This window comes from Trichechus manatus, unplaced genomic scaffold (assembly GCF_000243295.1).
Source record: "Trichechus manatus latirostris isolate Lorelei unplaced genomic scaffold, TriManLat1.0 scaffold00047, whole genome shotgun sequence".
NCBI lineage: Eukaryota > Metazoa > Chordata > Mammalia > Sirenia > Trichechidae > Trichechus > Trichechus manatus.
In genome coordinates, this window is record NW_004443983.1 from 5,572,337 (window position 1) to 5,597,118 (window position 24,782).

The following is a 24,782-nucleotide window of genomic DNA, read 5'->3' on the forward strand; positions in this document are numbered from 1 at the left end:
CCTTCCCCTGGAGCTGACCCCCTGAATTTGGACTTTCAGCCTACTTTAACTGTGAGGAAATAAACTTCTCTTCGTTAAAACCATCCACTTGTGGTATTTCTGTTGTAGCAGCACTAGATGACTAAGACAAGGAGTTTTGTGGGAGAGGTTGGCAGAAATAAGAATTAGGGAAAAACCATACAGGACCAATAAAGACAGGATTTGAGTGTAAATTTGGGTCAACTTGTTATATGAATCACTTATTGTATATTAATAAATTATAAACTAAGTCTTACCTAAACTATCTGAAAGAATTTTTAAATCAGAGCTTGAAAAATTACCTGAAACATCTAGTAAACCAAACTTCCCCAAGAGGAAAGGTCTGTTAAGGCAGGTAGAAAGCACTCAGACAACAGGTCATGTTTGTCTTCCAATTACCTGCCCTCTGTCAGTCAACAGGTGGAGACACACTGGTCAGGAAACAGTTATACTTTTACACAAAAGCAGTTTAAGAATATGCAAGTCACTGCTGTTATTGTTAGATCACTAACAATAAGCTGCCAAGTACAAATTTCAAGCTCTAAATTCATTATGAAGGCATTCTACATTCCACCATCAATTAAATAATTGCCGGGTAATACAGAGAGATAACTAGGTAAAAAAACAAAACAAAACAAAACAAAAACAAAATATTTTACAATTTCTACTTCTTCCATTTCTAAAGGAAATTATGCTTCCAAGCCTAAGTCACATCCTAGAGCTGACTGATAATGATAATGGTTGCAGTCTACATTGTGGTTAACCAACACGGTAGCTTGACACTAAGTGAATGCTGGGAACTCCATTCTCCCCAGACACTGCCTGGCTGCCCCAGGGTTTAAAAGGTCAATCAATATCCCAGCTGATCAGTTACCTATTTACACCTGAGTTCAGTAGCTTATGTTCTGGAAACATCCAGTACACAGTCTATTTTTACTCCTAAAAATTCTCATTTCTCTAGTTCTACACGGACTCCATTAACCAAGAAGCCCATTGGAAAAGAACAGGAAAGATTCTCAATCCAATGCCCTATCAGGTTACTCTCTTACTCTTCACATATGGCAAATGGAAAATAAATCACCCACCTTCAGGGAAGTTCCATGGCTATTATAACAAAATATTTAAGTGCAAGATAATACCATATGTTGTTGTTATTAGGTGCTATTGAGTCAGTTCCTACTCATAGCAACCATATGTACAACAGAACAAAATGCCGCCCGGTCCTGCGCCATCCTCACAATGATTGCAATGTTTGAGCCCATTGTTGCAGCCACTGTGTCAATCCATATCATTGAGGGTCTTCCTCTTTTTCACTGACCCTCTACTCTACCAAGCATGATGTCCTTCTCCAAGGACTGGTCCCTCTTGATAACATGTCCAAAGAACGTGCAACAACGTCTCGCCATCCTCGTTGCTAAGAAGCATTCTGGCTGTACTTCTTCCAAAACATGTTTGTTCATTCTTCCGGCAGTCCATGGTATATTCAATATTCTTTCCCAACACCATAATTCAAAGGCATCAACTCTTCTTCAGTCTTCCTTACGCACTGTCCAGCTTTTGCATGCATATGAGGCAACTGGAAATACCATGGCTTGGGTTAGGCGCACCTTAGTCCTCAAAGTGACATCTTTACTTTTTAACACTTAAAAGAGGTCTTTTGCAGCAGATTTGCCCAATGCAATACATCATTTGATTTCCTGACTGCTGCTTCCATGGGCGTTGATTGCGGATCCAAGTAAAATGAAATCCTTGACAAATTCAACATTTTCTCCATTTATCATGATACTGCTTACTGGTCCAGTCGTGAGGATTTCTGTTTTATGTTGAAGTGTAATCCATACTGAAGGCTGTAGTCTTTCATCTTCATCGGCAAGTGCTTCAACTCCTCTTCACTTTTAGCAAACAAAGTTGTGTCATCCACATATTACAGGTTGTTAATGTGTCTTCCTCTAATCCTGATGCCACGTTCTTCTTCATGGAGTCCAGCTTCTCAGATTATTCACTCAGCATACAGACTACCTATGGTGAAAAGATACAACCCTGATGCACACCTTTCCTGATTTTAAACCACACAGTATGCCCTTGTTCTGTCTGAACAACTGCCTTTTGCTCTATGTACAGGTTCCACATGAGCACAATTCTGGAATTCCTGTTTCTTCTCAATGTTATCCATAATTGTGATGATCCACGCAGTCGAATGTCTTTGCATAGTCAGTAAAACACATATTTTAAATACCACGTGGAGTACGAGAACAGGGTTTACTGAACCAACCATGGACCTCACTTAAGACACGTGGGCAAAGTAATCATTATAGCAGTATGATGGCTACTTTATTAGGTTAATGCATTATTTTCAGTCTTTCTGAGCCAATAAAAGAAGTGGCTCACTGTTTATTAATGTCAAGGGTCCAATGGGATAGAAGATAAAGTACACAGAATAACTCTTGTCACATATATGTGCTCAATAAACATGGTTATGTTGTGTGCATTGCAGCTATTGACACACTCAGCTTTGATCGGCCCAACCACCTAGCCTGACTAGAATTCAAAAATAGAGATGGCAGCACTTACAGAAAAGGCAATAAGGTATCTCAACCACCTGCAAATTTTATATAATATTATGAAGAAGTTAGACACCCCCTCAGCCTCCAAATGACCCTGATCTACATTAACTGATCCAAGGCAACTATGGGTTTGCTTCCTGGCATAAATACAATGTCACAGGAAATGACATGGGAAATATTTTGTTTAGGAATTACTTCTATTAGGATCCATTTTATATTGTATTTTTAAATTTGTTTTGTATCCTAACCTCCACAATATTTCCTCATCTTCAAAGATTACCACTCTTAAGAAACATAAAACCAAATTATATGAGATTAAGTAATACTTTATTCATAAAGGGTATATCTGCCATAGAGAGAAGCATAAATACACTCTTAGGTGGCAACAATCTTATCATTAAATAGTTATCACTATGCCAATCTAAAATATCTAAGGAGTTGACTATTATGTAACTTATAAGTAACTGGATACACTATGCTCACTCTCAAAATTAAGACATCTGAAAAGTACTGCAGTCATCTGTCCACAGCAAAACAAGGCTTAATAAATTTAAACAGTTCAAACTAATCTAGGCACTTGTTTGCCATTTTCATATTTTATTATATTTAGAATCAAAATAGGGTGAAACACATTACAATAAAAAAAAAAGTAGATGAATTCCCAAATTAATAGGGGGGTGAAAATGTGACCAACCTATCTTTCACATGAGGTAGAACAACTTTTGCTTTTTCATTTGGAAATAAGACCATGCTGACAACACCAAACGCTGGCAAGGATGTGAAGCAACAGGAACCCCCATTCACTGCTGGTGGGAATGCAAAATGGTATAGCCTGTTCTAGCAGTTTCTTATAAAGCTAAACATAGGCTTACCATACTCCTAGGTGTTCACTCAAATGAGTTGAAAACATATATCCATATAGAAATCTGCACACAAATGTTTAGAGAAGCTTTATTTATAATTGCCAAAAATTGAAAGCCACTAAGAAATCCTCCAATAGGTGAATGGATAAACAAACTGTGGTACGTCCATACAACAGAGTATTATTCAGCAAAAAAAAGACATGGAAGAATCTTAAATATATATTGCTAAGTGAAAGAAGCCAGTCTGAAAAAGCCACATACTATCTAATTGCAACTATATGGCATTTTAGAAAAGGCAAAACTATAGAGACAGCAAAACAATCAGTGGTTGACAAGGGCTAAGAGGGAGGGGAGACAGATGAATAGGGATGAACAGGTGAAGCATAGGGCATTTTTAGGGCAGTGAAACTACTCTGTATGATACTGTAATCCTGGACACATGACATTATGCATTTGTCAAAACCCTCAGGACTGTACAAAGAGTGAACCATAATGCAATCTATGGGCTTTAGTTAATAATAATGCATCAATATTAGTTCATCAATTGTTAACAAATGTGCCACAGGATGCAAGATGTTAATAATAGGAGAAATAGTGTGTAGGAGGAAGAAAGGATATGTGGGAACCCTCTGTACTTTCTGTACAATTTTCTTGTAAACCTAAAACTTCTCTAAAAAAAAAAAGTCTATTAAAAAAAAGACGATGCTGTAACTAGCAGCACATTTTTATTAGAGTATTTCTTCTCTTATTAGCATTAACAATGAAATGACATCCTCCTCCTCTCTTAACAACAACAACAAAATGATTACGGTATTCCTCTTGAAAGGGTTGTTTTGAGACTCACTATCTGTAAAGAACTTTGAGCCCTGAAGCTAAAAGCTGTTAAGTAAATACAAAGTATTATAATTGAAGATGTTGATATGAAAGCAAGATGATTTCATATAATAGAAAACTAAGTCTATAATTGGCACATTGCCATACTAGCCTGGTGGATTTCTTCTTTCAGAGCACATACTCTATGAAAGGTCATTGTGGGTGAAAACAGAGGCCAAAAATCCCACAGGGAGTTCAAGTAGCCTACAATGCAATATTAGTAATTAAGGAAGTAATATTCTTCCTCTATATTCATTTGGGAATCATTTCTACTAATTAGGAGAAAAGCAGCAGTAGTTTTTTAAAAGTGATGGTTACAGACAGCTCAGTCTCAATTCTAGTAGCCTGGTTACAAAGCAGAATAATATACCACTGAACAATATTTTTTTTATTATAATGATAAACACACACCAAAACATACAGCAAATCATCAATTCTACATGTACAATTCAGTAACATTGATTATATTCTTCAAGTTGTGCAACCATTCTCGCTATCCCTTTCCAAATTATCCCACCACCATTAACATACGGTCAATGCACTCCCTATTCTCCACCACCCCGCCCCCCACCTCTGGTAACTACTAATAACTTATGGTTTCTACATATTTTCTTATTTCATATAAGTGATATATAGTATTTGTCCTTTTGTGACTAACTCATTTCACTCAGCATAATGTCCTCTAGGTTCATCCATGCCATGGCATGCATCAGGACTTCATTCTTTCTGGCTGAGTAACAGTCCATTGTATGCATATACCACATTTTGTTTATCTATTCATCAGTTTATGGACATTTCAGTTGTTTCCACCTTTTGGTGACTGTGAATAGTGAAGCAATGAACACTGGTATACATATGTCTGTTCACATCACTGCTTTCAGGTCTTTTGGGTATATACCTAAGAGTGGAATTGCTGGGTCATATGGTAATTCTACTGAATGATATATTTTTTTTTAAAGAGCAAACTATTAGATGAGCAACCAAGCCAGTATTCAACTATTTTCCAAATTAATATTTTCCTAAAAAAATATTTTCCAGAATAATTGTGTTCCTAACGTAATGTTAAAACGATAGCATTACAAATGCAAATTCAATTAATATTAACATTAGGTGCCTACTATGTGAGAGTCATCGTAATAGGCATTAAACAGATATCACCTATCAACAATCCTATGACGAAGGTATTTCTAGCCACATTTTCAAATTGGGAAATGTGCCTCAGAATGATTCAGTCCAAGAATTTAAACTCAGTCTTCTTACTCCAAGTCCAGTATTTCCTCCTTTACTGTCAGGCTGGCTTCTTGTCTGGCTGTTAACTTACAGATCACTGAATCTTACCAGGCCTGATTTTCTCATCAGTAAACTTAGAGAGCTGAAGGATTTCTGAAGTCTCTTTTGCCTGGAAAATTTCATAAGCCTTTGTTCATTCCATAAATTCTATTCTTTTTTATTGCCTAGAATTACAAGTGAGTTGTTCTGGGGTATTTATGGTGTTGCCCTCACCAAGGAAGTGGCAGCATTTTAAATTTGGATAAAATAACCCTTTTAAGTTGTATGGACTGGAACTCTTCAACATAAAAGGAGGTATGTCTAAAAGAAGATGCATTTCTATTTCATCATAAACAAGAGAGGAAGGGAAAGGTTAGAAGGGGAGGGAGCAATATCTCTTGGTTTGAGAACTTCATGAATTCATAAGCATATACACAGTTTTAGAAGACATTCCAAACTATATGTCCAAACATGTTAATCCCTGGAAAAGGCTGTTAACCCTGCAATAATAAGCTGTGAACCCTGCAATAAAAAATAACTACCTTCGCAGTTACCAGAATTCTTTCTAACAGGATTTATATGGACAGCATTTCCAAGATTTACATTCCTGACTTTAATTAGCCAACATGTTAGTATCTATCAGATGGTTTAAATATAGATTTAAAACCAAATGTATTGCTGAAGAATTAGTAGAAGGAAAAACACATATTTACCAAAAGAGAAATAAGGAAAGAAGATGACACACAAATAACAGAATACTATACAGCTACTTAAAATGATGTTGCTGAGAAGTTCATTTATTTACACTGAAAGATGTTCACAATATAATGGTCTATGAGGGGGGAAAAAATCTAACAATAGATAGATTTGGAAAGACACTATATAGCAATTAAATATGTCTTTCAAAAATTATTATCCCTAGCAGGGGGATATCAGGTGAATTTTATTTTCTTATATTTTCTATAATGTAAATTACTTGTGCAATTTTAGAAAAGAATAAAAGATAAAACCAATATCCCTTGAAAATGAAATTTATGAACAAAATATTTCTTTCTATAAATTTACTTAACATTACTTTTCTTCTCTGTCCAGTATACGTAATTTGTCAGCTATATGCTGTGATTAATCGTAACAATCACAACAGCACAGTTATTGAGTACAAGCAAAATTTATATAAACTCCAGATAATATCAACAAAACAATTTTTAAAAACACAAAATATTTATGGAGTACTTTGTTTTGGTTTACAGTGACAGAAAAATTGCAATGATTAAGGGTAGGGTTGCACAGCTGATTACTTTCAGTGTTGTCAATAAGCTGTACACCTGTAAAAAGTTGAATTGGCAAAAGTCGTGTGATACATATTATTTCCAACAATGACTTAAAAAAAAAAGTTCCTGAGGCTGCTTATGTACAACCAAAAACCTCATGGATTTGGTTCCTTGGTTTGGAAGTTTAGGGTCATGGTTTCACAGGATATTCCAGTTAATAGGCCTAGTAACATGTTTAGTGCTTCTGTTCTACATTCTAGTTTGTTGCATAGTGCGTGGGGTGTTAAATACTTGCAAGCAGCCATCCAAAGCACAACACTTGGTCTTTATTCACCTGGAGCAACAGAAGAAGAAGAAGAAGAGTCAGGGATAGGAGGAGGAAAAGGAATATGTGGCTAATTGCCTCCATGAACAACTGCCTCCTTTGCCAAGAGACCAGAAGAACTGAATGGTGTCTGGCTACCATTAGAAAACACTTTGATCATAGATTCCACAGAAGAATCCTGATCAAAAGAGGGGAACATGCAGAATAGAATTTCAAATTCTCATGGACTCCAGACTTTCTGGAGTCCTGGAGGCTGGATGAATCCCTGAAATGATTGCCCTGAGATAAGCCTTAAACCTTAAACAAAAAATATCCCCTGAAGTCTTCTTAAAACCGAACAGTAGTTTAACTTAACTAGTAAAAACAGTCTGCCTTGAGCACTGTGCTCTTTTAAGAATGATCTACATGTGATAGATTGACAACAGAAACTTGAAAGATTAGATAGGAACCTTAGAGGGCAGTGAGTTTACGTCTATGAGGGAACAAGTCAGAAAAGAACGGTTACCCTCAGAAAATTTAATCAAAGTCACTGAATTGTACATGTAGGAACTGTTGAATTGGTCTATGTTTTGCTGTGTATAATCTCAACAACAAAATAAATAAAAACACAAAATATGACATTTAAAAAATTTGCAAATAGTTTATTTCATTGATTGTACATGTTGTTAGGTGCCATCGAGTCAGTTCCAACTCACAGCAACACTATGTACAACAGAATGAAACACTGACCGTCTTGCGCCATCCTCACTATGGTTGCTATGTTTGAGCCCACTGTTGCAGCCACTGTGTCAATCCATCTCGTTGAAGGTCTTCCTCTTTTTTGCTGACCCTCTACTTTACCAGGCGTGATGCCCTTCTCCAGGGACTGGTCCCTCCTGATAACATGTCCAAAGTACATGAGACGAAGCCTTGCCATCCTTGCTTCTAAGGAACATTCTGGCTGTACTTCTTCCAAGACAGATTTGTTTGTTCTTCTGGCAGTCCATGGCATGTTCAATATTCTTCACCAACACCATAATTCAAAGGCATCAATTCTTCTTCAGTCTTTATTCACTGCCCAGCTTTTGTATGCATATGAGGCAAGTGAAAATACTATGGCTTGGGTTAGGTGCACATTAGTCCTCAAAGTGACATCTTTGCTTCGATTATACATAGGGATCAAAATTTCTCTGAAAGAAGCAAGTTATCAGAGTTTGTAAAAATTAAGATTATGTTAATGCTGTCTCTTCTTTTTGCTAGTAGCAAAGGGCAAGATAAATGGTAAGATAAAGCACAACACTGCTCCAACAATCCATGTCCAATCAAGAAGTAGCCACTGGCTACACATTAAGGACTCCTATATAGACCACTTTAGTTTCCAAGCTGATGGAAGAGGGTTCAGAGCAGACCTGACACCAGGTTTTAGTGGATCCACTTCCTCATCTTAAAGAATATACTACAAACCTGACCAAGCAAGAGAGGTCTCAAGATTAAAGTAAAAGCTCCCTGAGTGATCCTGGAACTAATGTGCCTTACCTATGCCTCCTCTATACACAAACTACTCTAGGGGGACTATGGCTAGCATTCCAGTTCTCTCTTCCATCAGTTTCTCACTCTCCACCAACCCTCCACCCGCCACCAGCATGTCCTCACTTTCCACCAGACCCAATTTAGTTTCTATAGTTAATCACTAAAATCACTCCCTTGTATACACAGCCAACCCCCTTGTCCCTCTCACCCTTCACACCTGGCAAAGAAGAAATTCTGATTAAACTCAATTTTCCACCTACTCCACATCTGCACCAGAACAACTAAAATGGACGAAAACGTACAACCTTCTCATAGCTCATTTCAAATTCACGGTCACAAATTTCAAATGGGCAAATCAGCACTGTTCAATAACAGTGTTAAATACCATAAAATAACTAGTTTGTTGATTTTCCCAATCTCCAAAATGACTATCCCACACTTTGTTGTCTCTTCTCAAACCTCTTAGGCCTTTCCAGTCTCCCTGGCTGATGACTGCATTGAAAAAACAGAAGCAATCAGACACTTAAAACCTTCTCTTCCCAAAACCAAAATTACCTACACCTAACCCACACTCTTCTTTCTCTCCTTTTATGACAGATGACATGTCCCCAATCCCAACAAAGTCCAACCTTCCATTTGTGCTGTGGATCTTGTATCTTCTCACCATCTCAAGGAAATTATATCCCTCTCCTCCCTGCATCATCAATTGCTCCCCCACTGGATCTATGGTATCAGCATATAAACCTCCTCTAATATATCCAACCACTTAATTCACATTCCCCCATAGCTACTGTCCTATTTCTCTGCTTCTTGAAACAGTTGTCTACATAGTTGTTTCCACTTTGTCTCCTTGTATTCTTTCCCCAGTGTACACTAGTCAGGCTCCTTTATCTTCCTGTCCATTGAGGTTACAACTGTCAAGGTCATCAGAGAACTCCATTTTCCCAAACCCAACTGTCACATGACTGTTTTTGTCTTTCCTGACCTCTCAACAGCATTCAATACTGTCCTCCATCTTGTAACATTTCCTTCTCCTGCCCCACACAGTAATGACCGACGACTTCCATGTCACTAAATTCATTTTTTACTGCCATATAGTGATTATAAGTGTAGGCTTTGGAATCAGAAAGACTCCATCACTTTCTCATACCCAATTTAGGGCAAGATACTTAATGAATGAGCCTCAGCTTCTTTATCTACAAATAAGGAAAACACTAGTACCTAACTCACAGCTATGAGGGTTAAATTAGTACCCCTTGCCCTTCTCTCTTGCCCCTCCCCTTGCACCATTTATCACTTAGCAGCATTTAACACAATTCACCTTCAAGAAATTCTCTTTTGTTTTGCCTTCTTCCCAATCACCATCATAACCAACCAGTTGCTGTCGAGTCGAATCTGACTCATGGTGACCCCATGTGTGTCAGAGCAGAACTGTGCTCCACAGGGCTTTCAAAGGCTGCTTTTTCAGAAGTAGATTATCAGGCCTTTCTTTGGAGGAGCCTCTGGGTGGGCTTGAACCTCCAAATTTTCAGTTAGCAGCTGAGCACATTAACCATTTGCACCACCCAGGGACTCCTCCCCTAACTCTACTAACCTTTTAAATGTAGGTGTTCATACAGTTCTATACTCTCTCCCTAAGCAATCTGTTCCACGCTCATAATTGAAACTATAATCTAAATTTCCATGATGTTCAAATCTCAATTTCTAGTCTATAATTTTTTCCCAAGCCCCACGCTTATATATATAACTGCCAACCAGACATTAATCATCTGAACATCTCAGGTACCTCATACTCAAGATGCCCGAAGATAAACCTTTTTCACATACTAATTCCTCCACCTGGAATAACTCCCCTGCCTGTCTCAGTCTCTAACTCTTTGCTGGCAGTTTCCATAGCTCCATGTACTACCTATTTTGTAACAGTCACTACACTTACATTTACCGGCTTAAAATACGTATTTCCTGTTAGATGATGAGCTCTATGATGGAAAATAAAACTCTATATCACTAACACCTTGCCCAGTATCTCACACATAGCAAATATTTAATAATGTTTCTTGAACTGAACTCAAACTTTTAAAAAAGTTATTGTTTAGTTGTTTACTGCTAAGTAACTTAACACTTTTATTTCAAAATGCTTAAATCACTCATTTCCATTATTGTCACTTCTAATCCACAAAAATATATCAAAGTGTAAAAGTATTTCTAAACATACTCTGAGGAATTCTACAATTATCAGATACCTCTGGATTACAAAAATTACAATAATAAATAATATACATGTATTTGAGTTTGAAGTCTCATGGGTCTAGAAGCTAGAAAAGACAAGTAAAGGTAATACTGTCTGTCTTACTTTGGAATGTTTATAAAAAATTAGTAAAAAGATAATGTTTTAATTCTGAAATGCATGAACTTTCTGGAATAATTTTTAAAAGGACTTTTTTCTGCAGGACTCTTATCATTTTCTACACAGGAATAAAATACTAAATTCTATCAAAGTAATTGTGTATTAATTTTTTGTTCATTTTTAACTCATCAAAAAAAGTAGTATAACAGTACATTAATTAACTAATGTTTTTATTAGCTTACATAGTCTTGTCATGGATAAATGTAGACTTTCCTTTAGGCAGTCTAAACTGTGGAAAAAACTTACACATGCACACATACATAGGTGTGTTCACTCGGTGATAATTCAATGAGCTATACATACGTGATTTGAAAACTTTAATGTACTTCAAAAAATCAGATTATTTTTTAAAAGTCACATCAATTATAAAACTAAAAATATATATATACTAAATTGAGGAATGAAGTTTCTTACCTAGAAAACATCATAGCTTGAAGGATATGACCATTCAGAAACTGATCACAATAAAAAACAATACAAAATAAAATTAGGAATCAAAAACTAGAATCACAAAGCCTTAGAGTATTTAAATAAATTTGATTCCCAAAGAAACAGGCTTTGTTTTTAAAATATCCAGGCAATAAATACAAGAGTTCCTTCTATTTTCTGTACCTAGTAGAGTATTTGATCAGATTGCTTTTACACATTCCATGATAAAACACATACAACAAAAGTTTAATTTGAACACTGATGGAATAAAAAATTATAAAAGAGCGGGCTCTATGATATTACAAATAATCTAGGCTTTTCATTGGTGTCCTAGAATTATCCAAAGTAACTAAGTAGTCATCAAAGAACCTGTTTATGAGATGGTAGTATTACACCTTTCTCTGGAAGCTATCAAATCCTTTTAATGCAACCTTTGAGCTTCTATGAGTGTGTTCCCAAAATTATTTTCGAAAGCCATTTGGTCAACTATAGGAAGATCATTTATGGGTTTATAACCTTTTACTCAGTAATTATATTCTTAGGAAATAACTTTAAATACTGAGGAAGTTTTATTCGTTTATCATTCATTCATCATTCAATATGTTTGCTGAGTACCTACTAAATAGATATTCTCAAAGATGTTCATCACAATACATTATATTAGGAAAATTATGGAAACAATCTTACTATCTGACAATGGAGGAATAGTATGTTAAAGTCAAAATATGATGCACCCATTTAACGTATTAGTGATGAGTTTGAAAACACAGAAAAGCATTTTCACAGAGTTAAGTGAAATAAGCAGAATATAAAATCAAACCAGCCATCTGATCATATGGGGAAAAAAAGTATGCACACACACACACACACACAAAAAAAAAAAAAAAAAAAACCACTGAAATAAAATACATCAAATATTTTGGCTGCATCTGGCAACAAGTCTATGAGTGCACCACCCCATATTTATTATTTTCAAGTTTTCTATAATAAGCATATACAGCTTAGGGAATTAAAAAAGCCATTAAAAAAAAAAAAAGACAAGTAATATTCAACAACCACACTTGGGAAGAAAAACCACTGACCTGTCTTAAAAATTTCTTGACACTAACTAACCAGCCTAATGGCACAAATGAGAGTTGTTACCTTCACACAGAACTGCTACAGACAAAGCTTACTTTATAAAATTACTGATCACAATAAGCGGATAAAAAGTCCAAAAACTTTATAGAATTCCTCTTCAGCCCACAAGACACAATACTGTAGAAAAAGGAATAATTACTATTTATTGAAAAAAAAAAAATCTCTGATTGATGAATGAGATTGTCTTCTCACAGCCATATCTACTACTGAACAATAATAAAATTTGAATTCTTTTTCCTAAACCACATAAGAATACTTTGTTATTTTTTTTTAAATGAACTATAAGTTAACAGATAGATGAGCATAAACAACTGAAAGGTCATACAGCAAAACAAACAGTGTTATGGGTATTGAAATTATACTTGATTTTAATTTACTTTTTTCTATATTTCCCAAAATTTCCACCATAAAAATGTACAACTGCTGTAATACAGAAAAATAAACTTAAATTATCTAGGGAATATACTGTAGTACACCCACATACAGATTAAAGTACTAAAACTACAACATCTGGAAAATCCAGACCAGCTCATCAGAACAGCTCAGAAAAATCTGATAACCAGTCAATACTAACATCACTTTTAAGGAGACTAAAATATTTTAAACTTCTATAACAAGAATTTAAGTAACAAATGATTTTAAGTAACAAATATATATTTCTCTTTCTCACTGAGAAATCTGTCATAAATAAGATCTAGGAATGTATTTTGTTTTTCAGTGATAAAGCCTATTTCTTTGTTCATAAGACATCAACACTGATGATGTCATACAGCCCTTAAAACAAGATTTGTTAATAAATGCACCCTCTGTTAAATAAACTGACCTGAAAATATCCAAATATATGACTACATGTCCTGTATAAAAGTGTATGTTAGTGTTAGTGTCTCTCGTTTGGCTAAAATTATAAAATTATTTCAACTGAATCAAATAAAAGGAATAGAGGAAAGGAAATTTAGAATCTAGATAACTATAATCTTCTGAAGAACAAAAAATAAAAATCAACCACTGAATCTCAGAAGAGCTTTCAGCATCCTACAACATATGCACATATTATAGGATCAACTGCTCAACTATTAAACAGACAAAATAAACCAATATTTTATCTATGAATACAGCATACAATGCAAATAAAACTGCCTAGTTTCAAAACCTAGCTCTGATGTTTATTAGTTGCATAACCTGAAAAAATTGCTTAACTTCTATGTGCTTCTATTTCTCCATCTTTCTATAAAATGGGAAGAATAATAATTCTTACCTGGAAAAGATGTTTTAAAGATTAAACAAGGTAATATATCCAGTTCTAAAAAAAAAAGCTTTCTTTTTCCTTTTTCCAACTCAAAATAGAATTTGTCATAAATTTTGGAAATAAAAATGAAGACCTCTAACTAAAGAAACTGGTGTTAAAAAGTCCTAAATTCACTCAAAATCATAATTATTTGTCCATAAAGTACCTTCTACAACCTGAGTATGACCCACTTAACATTAAGATAACAGAAATTTTTGTTGTCAAGGTGATTTTATTGCAGTTGGTCAAAAAATAAAAAATGGAATGGGATACTGCCTTAAAAGACGTACAAAATATTTTGATGTTGTTAGGTGCTATCAAGTCACTTCCGACTCACAGCAACTGTATTACAACAGAATGAAACACTGCCCAGTCCTGCGCCAACCCTCACAATCATTGCTATGTTGAGCCCATTGTTGCAGCCACTGTGTCAATCCATCTCGTTAACGGTATTTTTCTTTTTCACTGACCATCTACTTTAAGGAGCATGATGTCCTTTCAGGCGCTGGTCCCTCCTGATTAACATGTCCAAAGTACATGAGACGAAGTCTCGTCATCCTTGTTTCTAAGGAGCATTCTGACTATACTTCTTCCGGGACAGACTTGTTTGTTCTTCTGGCAGTCCACAGTATATGCAACACATTTCGTCAACACCATAAATCAAAGGCATCAATTCTTCTTCAACCTTCCTTATGCATTGTCCAGCTTTCGCATGCATATGAGGCAACTGAAAATACTATGGCTTGGGTGAGGCACACCTTAGTCCTCAAGGTGACAGCTTTGCTTTTTAATACTTTAAAGAGGTCTTTCGCAGCAAATTTGCCCAATGCAATGCATCCTTTGATTTCTTTACCGCTGCTTCCATGGGCATTGATTGCGGATCCAAGTAAAACGTAATCCTTGACAACTTCAGTCTTTTCTCTGTTTATCATGATGTTTATTGGTCCAGTTGTGAGGATTTTTGTTTTCTTTATGTTGAAGTGTAATCCATACTGAAAGCTGTAGTCTTTGATCTTCATCAGTAACTGCATCAAGTCCTCTTCACTTTCAGCAAGCAAGGTTATGTCATCTGCAAATCAAAGGTGGTTAATGAGTCTTCCCCCAACCCTGACGCTGCATCCTTCTTCATATAGTACAGCTTCTTGGATTATTTGCTCAGCATACAGATTGAATACCTATGGTGAAAGGATACAACCCTGATGTACACCTCTCCTGATTTTAAAACATGCAGTATCCCCTTGTTCTGTTTGAACAACTGCCTCTTGGTCTATGTACAGGTTCCTCATGAGAACAATTAAGTGTTCTGGAACTGCCATTCTTCACAATGGTATCCATAATTTGTTATAATACATACAGTCACATGCCTTTGTGTAGTCAATAAAACACAGGTCAATATCTTTCTAGTATTCTCCGCTTTCAGCCAAGATCCATCTGACATCAGCAATGATATCCCTCATTCCATGTCCTCTTCTGAATCTGGCTTGAATTTCTGGCAGTTCCCTGCTGATGTACCGCTAAAACGGTTTTTGAATAATCTTCAGCATTATTTTACATGCACGTGATATTAACGATAATTGTTCGATAATTTCCTCTTTCTGTTGGATCACCTTTCTTTGGAATGAGCACGAATATGGATCTCTTCCATTCTACTGGCCACGCAGCTGTCTTCCAAATTTCCTGACATAGATAAGTGAGCATTTTTAGTGCTGCATGCGTTTGCTGAAACATCTCAGCTGGTGTTCTGTCAATCCCTGGAGCACTGTTTTTCACCAGTGCCTTCAGTGCAGCTTGGACTTCTTCCTTCAGTACCACTGGTTCTTGATCATATGCTACCTCCTGAAATGGCTGAACATCGACCAAATCTTTTTGGTACAGTGTCTCTGTGTATCCCTTTCATCTTCTTTTGAGGCTTCCTGTGTTGTTCAATTTTTTACCAATAAAATCCTTCAATACTGCAACTCAAAGCTTGAATTTTTTCTTCAGCTCTTTCAGCTTGAGGAATGCCAAGCATGTTCTTCCCTTTTGGTTTTCTAATTCCAGGTCTTTCCACATTTCATTATAACACTTTGCTTTGTTTTCTTGAGCCACCCTTTGAAATCTTTTGTACAACTCTTTCACTTCATCGTTTCTTCCATTTACTTTAGCTATTCTATGTTTAAGAGCAAATTTCAGAGTCTAATTCTGATATCCATTTTGGTGTTTTTTTTCTTCTCTGTATGATGTTCTTGGTGTCATCCTACAACTCGTCTGGTATTCAGTTATTAGAGTTCAATGCATCAAATCTATTCTTAAGATGGTCTCTAAATTCAGGTGGGGTATACTCAAGGTCATACTTCAGCTCTCGGGGACTTGTTTTAATTTTCTCCATGTTGTATATGAGCAACTGCAGTTGGTCAAAGTTGTATATGAGCAACTGATGGTCTGTTCAGCAGCTGGCCCCGGCCTTGTTCTGACTGATGATACTGAGTTTTTCCATCATCTCTTTCCACAGATGTAGTCAGTTTGATTCCTGTGTTTTCCATCCGGCAAGATCCATGTGTACAGTCACTGTTTATGTTGTTGAAAAAAGGTATTTACAATGAATAAGTCGTTGGTCTTACAAAATTCTATCATGTGATCTCCAGTTTCTATCACCAAGGCCAATTTTTCTAAACTACCGATCTTTCTTTATTTACAACTTTCACATTCCAATCACCAGTAATTATCAATGTATCTTGACTGTATGTCTGATCAATTTCAGGCTGCAGAAATTGGGAAAAATCTTCCATTTCTTCATCTTTGGCATTAGTGGTTGATGCATAAATTTGAATAAATAGTTGTTTTAATTGGTCTTCCTTGCAGGCCTATGGATATTATCCTATTTTGACAGAGTTGTATTTCAGAACAGATCCCGAAATGTTGTTTTCAACAATGAGTGTGACACCATTCCTCGTCAATTTGTCATTCCCGGCACAGTGGACCATATGATAATCTGATTCAAAATGGCCAATACCAGTCCATTTCAGTTCACTAATGCCTAGGATATCGACCTTCAAGTGCTCCATTTCATTTTTGACAAATTCCAATTTTCCTTGAATCATACTTCGTACATTCCATGTTCCAATTATTAACAGATGTTTGCAGCTGTTTCTTCTCCAAACGGCACAACTCAAAATGGGAGAAACAGCTGCTAACAAAGTATATTTAGAATCTCCGTATTCACAAAACATTATTACAGGCAGTCCCCAGGTTATGAATGTGATCCGCTCCTAAGTGCCTTTAAGTCTAAGTCTTTACGTAGAATTTGTTGGTTCTTTAAGTCAGAACAGGTGCATGCGGTTCTTATTTAGCCTTACTTCAGTGCAAGAAAAGACTTCAAGTCTTTTCAATGATTTAAAAGTTGCACATGCAGCAACTGAAGATGACTGTGGTGAAGAATTTTTTGCACAGTAGGGGTTGGTTCAATCATTGCAAAGTGAGGGCAAATTTACGTAACGTTAAACAGTAAGTAGGAGTTGTCCATACATCACATGTTCATAACAGACTGGAGAAATGCAAGAATGCAAGATCTAAGGGCAAAATTTAAATATTTAAATGTTTTTAAAATTTCAAAGTTTAAGTGTTACTGTCATTGTAAAATTATCCACATTTGTTACATATGACATTGCTATTCTTTATAAATAAGAACTTCAACTGATTCTGATTAGTCTGGAACTAGTTACACTATAACCTAATAGAGCCAAGCAACTCTTGGGGATAATTTTATCCTTTTTTCTCATGAAGAAATGACGAGTGACAGAATGTAACAAAAAAGTCCACAGTGTAGAAGGCTGTTTAATAAATTTCATTTTGGCAAATGAACTTATACAAATTAACAAAAGCTGAAATCATGATGATTTCATTTATTTGTTCTGTACATATCTGATCAATAGGCATTTATTTTGTTATGGAAACAAGAGAACTCTATTGTTATATACAGACTAGAAATGTAAACACTTAGCATTTCCCACTGCTACTGACTTCACAAAGTATTATGAATATTATTTCAAATAACACCGTGAATGCCAGAGAAGGTTAGGTAAGCAAGGAGCTCTACTGCCCCCTAATGAAACAAATCAAAATAATAATAATAACTCAGAAAACTCCTTTGGAGCTCTGTGGAACAGGAAAATAATCTTACTTTGCTAAATGCAATAGACAAACATTAACACAATTAACTGGAAACAACTAGAATACATATCAAAATACTGCAGGAAAAGCTACAATCACACAGTTTTTGTGATAAAATTAGTAGCAAAACAGGAAAGCCTTGAGACAAACATGTTCTAAGAGAAGGGAGACCAAAATAAAACAATGTTATCAGAGGCGATAGCAATTAAAACTTCACTGTAGACTATACTTTCCGTGTGTATGTTGGAAGTGAAAGAAGAAAAAGCTTCTTAGAAATCATACTTTTCAGTGAATTACAGTAAGTTTTCAGTTCAGCAGCTCAAAATTAAGCGCCATCAAAATATTCTCTCACAATTTACATTAACTCTAGTCCTCTCAGAATAAATTTTAATATATGTATATTTTCAGGCAACTACCTTATATACATTTAAAAAATTTGCTTCCTGTTTTAAACAAACACCAATTTTATATGACAACTTTGTACTTTATAGTATTTTACATCATAAACTAAATAGGGGTAAGTTTTAACCTTCCTTTTAATAAAAGCTCTCTCTCTAACAAATTTGTTTTTTAAAATCTGCTTCAAATCTGTTTTTTAACCTAATATTTCATCCTGGGAATAACTGCTCTGGAAACTGTTCCTTGCACTCGGGCAGACATGGCTGTGGCAGCATGCTTGTCCATCTTCCCACTTTTGTCTGTTCTGTGATATTTCCTTGGACTCGGGCAGACATGGCTCTGGCAGCATGGCTGTCCGTTTCCCACTTTTGCCTTTCTGAATATATGCCAAATAAAACTTTCTTTTTGCTTTACTAAAAAAAAAAAAAAAAAAAAAAGAATTGCTCTGAATTCTCATCTCAGAACAGAGCAAATGTTTGGTGGAAAAGTAGTTTCTGGTTCTTAATAAACAGAAGTTACATAAAAATTAATATCAAGGAACCAGGTGAAGTAAGAGTATAAAGAATAAAATAGCAGATCCCCAAAACTGGAAGACTGTAAACGAAAGAAAAATCAGTAATGGCAGGTAGCAGCTGATTCAGGGGGGCAGGGGCACAGCAAACTGCTCTTTAAAAGCTGGGGCACAAATTTGGAGATGGCATGGTTCTGTCCAGGTTGACAGTGGTTGTATACTCACTCCATCATGGTTCTATTTTGCAGGATATAAAAGAAATAAGGACTGAGTCCACACAATGCTATAGGGCAGACAGGCAATACAGAGATAGAATTCACATAAGCCTGTGCACAAGATGAAAAGAATAAATCCTTTACATTTGTGTGCTGCTACTCTTCTTCCTAAGTGTGTTTGTCAGTGAAAACGGTACTTTCGCTCTGCAGTTACAAGGTTAACCAGTGTGCTGATATGTATGTATGTGTATATATATACATACACACACATACATATGTATATATACTCAAAATTTTAAAATAGCAACACACAGGGAAACACAAACGTAACTCAAGACCATGGCTCAAGTGGGTTGGATTTCACATCAGTATTGCCTTCCTAAAGTAAAATATGAATTAAAAACATGGCTGTTCTACTAGAAATGTTACTCATTTGTTCCTACTGCCTGAAAATATATCAAACATGCAGGCACATTTTGAAGATGTAATAAAGGAGCTGGGAAATAAATATTTAGAAATAAACTTGAAATAAAGTTTACCAAAGTCATGAGATTTGAAGCATATGCAACATATGACCAAAATAATATTCTTCCAACCTATATATTGCTTCTAGCTACTAAGAAATACATGACAAACACAACAGAGAAGGAGTAAGGCTAATTGGTGTATGTTGGTATATATGTATTTTTTTACTCATGGAATAATCTCAGGCTGTACCAGTGAGTTGCAGATCTACACATAAAAAGAATGCCTTCTTTAGGTCATGGGAGGAAAAAAGGGCTTTCCAAGCTTTCCTTTCTCTCCCCAGTTCCCAGAAAGCATAAATATGGAAAATATGGTCAAGAAATAAAAGGGAGGGAGAATGCAAGGAAAGGGAATAGATTAATTTCATCAAGAAATAAATTTAATGATAACTCTGGTTTAAAACCAAGGGGTTTATTTTTTCATTCACTCAAAAAAGTATTATTGACGATAATAATGATGGTAGAGGCTAACATTTACTGAGCATTTAACATAACAGTAGGCCATTGGACTAAGCATTTTCTATAAACTGAGTCATTTAATCTTCATAAAAATTCTGTGAGATTGATACCATTATCTAATTTTACAGATGAAGAAACTGAGTCTCATAGAGATTGAGTAACTTGCACAAGGTTAGCTACTAAATTGCACAGCATAGATAATATACCAGTCAGTTTGACTCTTAATTACTAAGTATGCACTATTTTCTAGTGAAAATGTACATGAAATGATACTTTTTAATAAATTATATACAAGATGACCCAAGTCAATGGCATAAAATTTTAAAGATGTGTAACCTGGGGGAGCATTGGCCCCAGCCCTTAAAGAGCACTAGTTCGTTCAGAAGGACAGAAATGTGCATGATACAACTAATAACGGTGAAAGTGCTAACAAAAAAGTAAAAATATTCTCATACTTCAATACCCAGTGTAAATAATAAACACTGATTCCATTATTCTCAAATTGCATTCAGCCATAGTAATCCCTCTTTCCTCAGATCTTCCATAACACCTCACTCAAAACTCTAAATTTGTCTTAAAATGAGATAAAGTCTCATCTGTTCAGAAAGAAAAAAGTTGCATCCCACTTCTCTATTTTAAAAAGATAACCAATTATAATGAAAAAATATAATAAATAGCTCTCACTGATATCTGAAGTACCTATTTCTCTAATATGCCACAGTAAGAAAACTTTTCTATGGCAACTCTCTGACCTTTGATAACCACATTCAAGTTGTTCTGAAATTAATACTAAAGGAGAAAATGCCATGTGGTATAAAGCTAATTTAAAATCCTACTTTGTAAGAGCCGGTATTTAAACACATGCACACATACTACACACATACACAAACACAATTCACATCATCATCATATTCCAGGATTGGCTGGACAACAAACAATACCAACTCTATGTAGCTTAAAACACAAAATACCCAAGAATATCCATAAATATTTAAGCATTAATAGCATAATTTATATGGCCTCCATCAACTTTTCCACTGCAGAATTTAAAAGAAGACATTATGAAATATCCCTACAAGGAAAGCATCTTGCAAAACAAGCTATTTCTCCAGATAAATAAATGACAAAATGATATTTAAATCTGACATCAAAATCTGTCACAAATAAAGATCTGTCAATTTGTTCATCCTTGTTTCTCAGTTTTAATTGAATTATGCTTAAATTTTCAATCCAGACAGCAAAGACCCTACTAACAATAAAGTAGTAGTTGTTGCTGTTGGTTGCTGTCAAGTTGATTCCAACTCATGGTAACCTCACGTGGGCAAAGTAGAACTGCTCCATAGGATTTTCAAGGCTGTGATCTTTCAGAAGCAGATTACCAGAGCTGTCTTCCAAGCAACCTCTGGGTGGGTTCAAACTGCCAATCTTTTGGGCAGTAGTCAAGCATTTAACCATCTGCAACACCCAGGAATTCCCAAACAGTAAGTATAAGACCTAATAAACAAAATACATCATTTCAATGTGATGGAATTTCTTACCTTTGAATCTTCATTGCTCACTCCTAGTTGTAACACAGCTTGAGGAGATTTTAGTTTTGCTTGAGCAGAGTGAGCCATTTGAAGATTAAGCTGCCATTCAACCGTCTCTAGCTATAAAAGACAAGCGCAGATTGAAATCAGATGGTACAGAAGGAGGAAAATAGTCAACTTTAAGCAAATTTCCACTCAACAGGAATGAACATAGATAGCGTGGACTTCATGGAAAGTTGGTCTCAGAGCTCCTTAAACCTGCATACTATGCAAATTCTTCCTTTGGGCTCATTAGATTGGCCTCTTGCCATACCTGTCAAATTCAACAGTAAAACTTGTCTTTAAATATATTCTAAAAATAAATGTTCTAGAACCAAGCAATGAAGCACACCACAAGAGCCAGTGGTTTTTACACAGCAAATTACCACTTTAAAATAGTATTTTTTAAAGGCAATGATTTTTAAACATTACAACTTTTAACTATAAATTGCATCTGTTGGTAAAAAGCACTTTAATTATTTTCTATTGTCTTTCAAAAATCTTTGCATTAGGTAGAACACAGGTAAGAATTTTTTTTTTTTAATTTCGAGAGAAACTAAAGTACCAGATGGTAAAAGGCTCACACAGTTAGACACAGTTAGTGAGACTGGCATAGAGCCAGGCAAAGAATTGGTATCTACTAATGAGCAGGTGTTACCCAATAGACTATCATACTTTCCAAAGTACTCTGACTTACTGTGGTTCCCAGTTATGACAGAAACTAATCAGAACATTTCTCTTGAATTTATTAATTAACACAATAGCAAAACTTAATCAGGTAAAAATAAAGAAAGACTACAGCAGCTTAATTTTTCTTTTAAAATATCAAGCAACGTAAATGTGGCTTGACTGAACTTGACAGCTTATTGTGCCCAAACCTCAGAACTATTTGAGAATGAGTTCTTAGATTTGATTTTCTGTGAATCTCAAGTATCAATATTTAAGGAAGTTTTGTGAAATGCAGTTGTCATATGCCTCTGACAACATGACCTTAATAATAAATTTAGTAAGACTACCTTAGCTACACTGAATGAGAATGGCAGCCTTACAACAATTTCTACTTGACCAGAATACTAATTGCTTAACTTGAAAGACCGTTCAACAGCTAGAATCATGGCAGTGACTCAAAGCCAAGTTGGAGAGAGAGCAATGAAAGTATTATCTGTTCAAGAAAGGATGTGATGAGAAAATAAAGATACGGTTCTGTTCTTTCTGGCATTGAACCTTTTAGAGGTTATGGATACAAAGGGGAAAGATGTTGCAGAGACATAATCCATAATGTCACAAGTAAAACATCAATTTAACGGGGCATGTTAAGTAAGGATCCTTGATGTACTAATCTTTAACACTGACTACAGTGAGCGTTGTCTCTGATACCAGCCCACACTATTTTTAACAGTCATATGTACAAGAGACCTTCCATTAAAACAAGACTATATCACAACCATTCTCATATACCAAGCATTCGAAGACATGTCACTGTTTAACTGAAAAGCACCTTCAATGTATTCATATGGATCTGTAAGACACTGTGTTGACCATATTTAACTAGTCCTATCCCTGTCTTCTAGGCACTTAAGATAACAGATGAAGATAAATACTAAGCATGTAAATTAAAACGTATCCTCATTGGTCAGCCTTAGCATACATTAATGCATGCGTCTGTCAGTTTGTCGTACTATGGGGCTTGCGTACTGCTGTGATGCTGGAAGCTAAGCCACCAGTATTCAAATACCAGCAAGGTCACTCATGGCAGACAGGTTTCACCTGAGCTTCCAGACTAAGACAAACTAGGAAGACGACCTGGCAGTCTAATTCTGAAAAGAATTAGCCAGTGAAGACCTTATGAATAGCAGTGGAACACTGACTGATACAGTGCCGGAAGATGAGCCCCTCAGATAGGAAGGCACTCAAAAGACGACAGGAGAAGAGCTGCCTCCACAAAGTAGAGTCGACCTTAACGACGTGGATGGAGTCAAGCTTTCAGGATCTTCATCTGCTGATGTGGCACGATTCAAAATGAGAAGAAATAGCTTCAAACGTGCATTAATAATCAGAATGTGGAACATACGAAGTACGAACCTAGGAAAATTGGAAATGGTCAAAAATGAAATAGAATGCATAAAGATCGATATTCTAGGGACTAGTGAGCTGAAATAGACTGGTATTAGCCATTCTGCACAGGACAATCATATGGACTACTATGCCAGAAATGACAAACTGAAGAGGACTGGCATCACATTCATTGTCAAAAAGAACATTTCAAGATCTATCTTGAAGTACAATGCTGTCAGTGATAGGATAATATCCATATGCCTACAAGGAAGACCAGTTAATACTGTTATTCAAATTTACGCACCAACCACTAAGGCCAAAGATGAAGAAATTGAAGATTTTTACCAACTTCAGCAGTCTGAAATTTATCGAACATGCAATCAAGATGCACTGATAATTATCAGTGATTGGAATGTGAAAGGTGGAAGAAAAGAAGAAGGATCAGTAGTTGGAAAATATAGCCTCGGTGATAGAAACGATGCTGGAGACTGCAGGATAGAAATTTTCAAGATCAACCACTTCTTCATTGCAAATACCTTTTTTCAACAACATAAAAGATGACTATACATGTGGACCTTGCTGGATGGAATACAGAGGAATCAAATCAACTACATCTGTGGAAAGAGACAACGGAAAAGTTCAATATCATCAGTCTGAACAAAGCCAGGGGCCAACTGTGGAACAGACCATCAACTGCTCTTATGTACATTCAAGTTGAAGCTGAAGAAAATTAGAACAAGTCCTTGAGGGCCCAAGTATGACCTTGAAGATACCCCACCTGAATTTAGAGACCATATCAAGAATAGATTTGATGCACTGAACGCTAATGACCAAAGACCAGACGAGTTGTGGAATGACATCAAGGACATCATATATGAAGAAAGCAAGAGGTCATTAAAAAGACAGGAAAGAAAGAAAAGACCAAAATGGATGTCAGAAGAGACTCTGA

The 24,782-nt window shown here is 35.8% G+C and overlaps 1 protein-coding gene across 9 annotated transcripts in view; it reads right to left on the minus strand.

Moving 5' to 3' along the window:
* The window catches only part of COMMD10 (COMM domain containing 10), a 216,060-nt gene that overhangs the window by 135,931 nt on the left and 55,347 nt on the right, over positions 1-24,782 (minus strand). For 6 of the 9 annotated variants that reach the window (XM_004376972.2, XM_023731948.1, XM_023731949.1 and 3 more), the window contains exon 5: positions 21,749-21,859. In XM_004376972.2, coding sequence (XP_004377029.1) covers positions 21,749-21,859 — 111 coding nt within the window. Of the gene's footprint in view, positions 1-5,195; positions 7,193-11,513; positions 11,555-21,748; positions 21,860-24,782 lie in introns of those variants that run through there. The other 3 variants (XM_023731945.1, XM_023731944.1, XM_023731951.1) reach the window with 2 other exon arrangements.